The sequence below is a fragment of the Suncus etruscus genome, chromosome 7, assembly GCF_024139225.1.
Source record: "Suncus etruscus isolate mSunEtr1 chromosome 7, mSunEtr1.pri.cur, whole genome shotgun sequence".
NCBI lineage: Eukaryota > Metazoa > Chordata > Mammalia > Eulipotyphla > Soricidae > Suncus > Suncus etruscus.
Window position 1 is genome coordinate 119,688,583 of NC_064854.1, and position 4,662 is coordinate 119,693,244.

Below are 4,662 nucleotides of genomic sequence, written 5' to 3' on the forward strand. Positions count from 1 at the left end.
GCCACACCCGTTTGACGCTCAGGGGTTACTCCTGGCTATGTGCTCAGAAATCGCCCCTGGCTTGGGGGGACCATATGGGACGCCGGGGGATCCGAGGTCCGTTCCTTGGCTAGCGCTTGTAAGGCAGACACCTTACCTCTAGTGCCACCTTCCCGGCCCCGTTTTGTTTGTTTTTTTTTTTGTTTTTGTTTTTGTTTTTTTGGTTTTTGGGCCACACCCGGCGGTGCTCAGGGGTTACTCCTGGCTGTCTGCTCAGAAATAGCTCCTGGCAGGCACGGGGGACCATATGGGACACCGGGATTTGAACCAACCACCTTTGGTCCTGGATCAGCTGCTTGCAAGGCAAACTTCACTGTGCTATCTCTCCGGGCCCGAATAGCCAATTCTTAAGCATCATCCCTAAGTGTGTTCAGAATTATGCTCATTATAATTGCAAAGCGGGTTGTACATTCTTTCAGTGAACAATTGTGTGAACCTCCTTTTAAGAAGGTGGAAAGAGGGCCCGGAGAGATAGCACAGCGGCATTTGCCTTGCAAGCAGCTGATCCAGGACCAAAGGTGGTTGGTTCGAATCCCGGTGTCCCATATGGTTCCCTGTGCCTGCCAGGAGCTATTTCTTAGCAGACAGCCAGGAGTGACCCCTGAGCAATGCCAGGTGTGGCCCAAAAACAAAAACAAAAACAAAAAAAAAAAGAAGAAGAAGAAGAAGAAGGAGGAGGTGGAAAGAATTAGAGAAAAATACTAATACTTGACCTCCAGGAGGACACAAAAAATAATGTTATAGTGAGACAATAAGGATGATGCTATAAATGATAAGGATGATTTCATAGGTAAATTAGGCTTCACAGAGCAGGGGAATTTGAACAGGAGTCACTAAAGGTTATATTTTGTCCACCTTTTAGAGCAAGTGTGCATAATTATTCAAGTGTGAAGGAAATGGTAAATTTGCTGCAAATGGAAAGAATTCAGCTGTGACTGGATTCTAGGACCTAGAGTTTTGAGAATTGGAAATTAAAAACTGAGAAGCAAACTGTGAAATGATCAATTATGTGACCATTGCCTGAGAGCTTTACATCTTGGAGCTTACTAAATGCTTTAAACCAAGAAGTGTGGGGCCCGGAGAGATAGCACAGTGAAGTTTGCCTTGCAAGCAGCTGATCCAGGACCAAAGGTGGTTGGTTCAAATCCCGGTGTCCCATATGGTCCCCCGTGCCTGCCAGGAGCTATTTCTGAGCAGACAGCCAGGAGTAACCCCTGAGCATCACCGGGTGTGGCCCAAAAACCAAAAAAAAAAAAAAAAAAAAAAAAAAAAAAAGTATGTATGATAGAGAAGACAGTTGAGGAGGGAGAAAGGCTGGGTATTGAAAACAATCCAGAAGCCAGCCAGAGTACACAGGAGGCAAGTGTGTGGCAGTTGTAAGAGACACATGGGAATGAATTGGATCAGAGAAGAGGTTGGGAGGTAGACTTCATAGAGCACAACATTCAGAGCATATCTCTGCACCATGAATTTCACCAAGTCTATCTATCTTTATTGAAGCACAATATGGTCACTATCTTTTGATACATAAAGACGCAGGCAGTTGAAGATAAATTAGCCCTAAATTAACCAACATGTACATAGCGGATAGGACTGATTGCAGATAGGATCTGAATCTTCTGGAAATAGGGGCTAACACTGATTTCGAATTCTTAATAAGGAAGTAAGTTGCAATAACCAGAATAAAGATAGAGTAAGTCTCTGGGGCTGTTCATTTGAAATCCATTTTGCTCCTCACTCTATCTCCTGGGCCTGAAACAGAATAGAGGTCATAGTGAAGCATCTAATGACCAGTGAATAAATTGTTGAGTTTGGGGAATGGAAGAGACTGGGGGAATTTCTATGTACTAAGCAATGTAAAATTCAATTATGAGGTATAAGAATTGAAAGGTGGAAATGGGAGCCCAAGGAGAGAGCATAGGAATGAAAGCACATATCTTGCATGTGCTTTTGGTCCCCAGGTCCCCCGGCACCACATGGTCAAAAAAGTTTCACCAGATACAGCTCTGAAGGTCCCAGAGCACCAGTAGGGTGGGCTGAGTGATTCCTGGCATCACAGACCTGAGTAATACTGTACTGTAGGACCTTCCCATTGAACCCCTGGTCCTGTTGACCATAAATCACTTGGAGGAGCATCAGGACCCCCTGAGTACTGCTTAGGAGGCCCCAAAAATCTTAACCACAAAAATACAAAGAAAGAAAGGAGGAAGTAGAAGACAGCTTTGGGGAGCAACAGAGACTCAGAACTCTGAGATTTGATAATACTATATGCATACTGCAGTTTGGAACAAGAATAAAGAGGGAAAGGGGAGCATCACAGACTTGGGGGTAAGCAGAGAGAACATACCAGAGAGATGTGGTGAGACAAAAGCTAATCTCCAAGAAGCCCAGAGTTCTCGATAAAAGTTAGTGGGACAATGAAGATGACATTGAAGGCAGCAAGGTATTTAAACATGAGTCATCAGTACAGTGAGGGCAAGAGAAGTTTGGGCAGAACAATGAAGGCACAAAGATAAAGGGCTTATTAGAATGCTTTTAGCCGAGAGTAACAGAAAATGCACTTCATCATGCCTTAAAACAGGAACTTTTATCTCCAATAACAAATCAGAAGGTAGGGTTTGAGTGTGGGTTGGAATTTGGGGATATAAGCATTCTGTTTCATTTTGTCCCTGCCCTCAAAGCCTTTCATGTGGCAAGCATCATGCCTTCATAGGACAAGTTACAAAGAAAAGGGCTTAATTGGTATTTCTCCTGCATCACTCTTAATGGAGAATATCTTTTTAAGCAGTTTATTTATTTATTAATTAGTTGGTTTGGGGGCCACATCCAGCGATGCTTAGGGGTTACTCCTAGCTTTATGCTCAGAAATCATTCCTGGAAAGCTTGGGAGACCATATGGGATACTAGGATTGAACAGGGTCTATCCCGGGTTGGCTGAATACAATCCTACTGCTGTGCTATATCTCTCCTGCCTCAATGGAGAATACCTTAACCTCAGAGCTTCTAGGAGAGTCCCCTTAGACAGCACAGTCCCCTAAGACAGCACAGAGAATATGGAGAAAGCCAAAGTCCAGCATGTTTGGCCTGATCAGAAAACCTGGCTCACTGGGAAGAAAGAGAGTAAAGGGACATGCTCATTAGGCACTTCTGAGAAGCATCGTCACCTGTAGAGATGTAGGGAAGCAATGACTTAGCATGTCTGCTTTTAAGAAAAAAGAGATTAAGTGGAGCACTTTGAGGTAGGAACCAGCAACCTCTGCATTCCATGTCATCTTGTTCTCTTTTAACAGGGCAAAGGGAGATGGCAGTCACCCACATGCCTTCCATAGCTTATCTTTCCACCGCTACTCCCAGTGGTCATGAGGAAGGACCCTCCACCAATTTTTACTATGATGACAATGAACCCTGTCGGAAAACGGATGTGAAGGAGATTGCAGCCAAGCTCCTGCCTCCTCTCTACTCACTGGTGTTCATCTTTGGTTTCCTGGGCAACCTGTTGGTTGTCCTCACGCTGATCAACTGCAAGAAGCTGAAGAGCATGAGCGACATCTACCTTCTTAATCTGGCCATCTCTGACCTGCTCTTTCTCCTCACTCTCCCCTTCTGGGCTCACTATGCAGCAGATGAGTGGGTCTTGGGGGATGCCATGTGTAAGCTCTTCACAGGGCTGTATCATATTGGCTATTTTGGGGGCATCTTCTTCATCATCCTCTTGACCATCGACAGGTACTTGGCCATTGTCCATGCTGTGTTTGCTCTAAAGGCCAGGACTGTCACCTTTGGGGTGGTGACCAGCATAGTCACCTGGGTGGTGGTCATACTTGCCTCACTCCCAGGAATCATCTTTACCAAATCCTACGAGGAAGATTTTCGATTCTTTTGTGGCCCTCATTTTCCAGTTGGGTGGAAGAATTTTCATACAGTTATGAGGAGCATCCTGGGCTTGGTGCTACCACTTCTGGTAATGACTATCTGCTACTCAGGAATTCTCAAAACCTTGCTTCGAAGCCGGAATGAAAAGAAGAGAACCAAGGCTGTGAGACTCATCTTCATCATCATGATCATGTACTTCCTTTTCTGGACCCCCTACAACCTCGTCCTGCTTCTGAACACCTTCCAGGAATTCTTTGAGCTGAGTAACTGTAGTAGTACTAAGCAGCTGGACCAGGCCATGCAGGTGACAGAGACTCTGGGAATGACACATTGCTGCATCAACCCCATCATCTATGCCTTCGTTGGGGAGAAATTCAGAAGATACCTCTCTGGATTTTTCCGCAAGCACATCGCCAAGAACCTATGCAAACAGTGCCCCATTTTCTATAGAGACACAGCAGATAGGGCAAGTTCCACGTACACACCCTCCACTGGGGAGCAGGATGTCTCGGCTGGTCTATAAATGAGTAGCATTGAGCTACTCATTTGAAAGAGATTTAAATTGTGAACCATCAAGATATGATAAACTTTAAGGCTGTTTTAGAACATCAACAGGTTGAGATGGACAGGTTATGCATCTCAAGTGTTCTGGGACCTCAAAGCTATGTGCTCCCACCTAGACAGACAAATGAACCTACTGATACAGCCACCATGTGTTCAGGAACTACTCTGGAGAGACTTGGATTCTGG

At 45.0% G+C, this 4,662-nt stretch overlaps 1 protein-coding gene across 1 annotated transcript in view; it reads left to right on the top strand.

Moving 5' to 3' along the window:
- The window catches only part of LOC126014068 (C-C chemokine receptor type 2-like), a 6,338-nt gene extending 1,903 nt beyond the window's left edge, over nt 1-4,435 (top strand). The window contains exon 2 of the mRNA XM_049777386.1: nt 3,330-4,435. Coding sequence (XP_049633343.1) covers nt 3,341-4,435 — 1,095 coding nt within the window. The 5' untranslated portion in view covers nt 3,330-3,340. The remainder of the gene's footprint in view (nt 1-3,329) is intronic.
- Nucleotides 4,436-4,662: the final 227 nt, after the last annotated feature.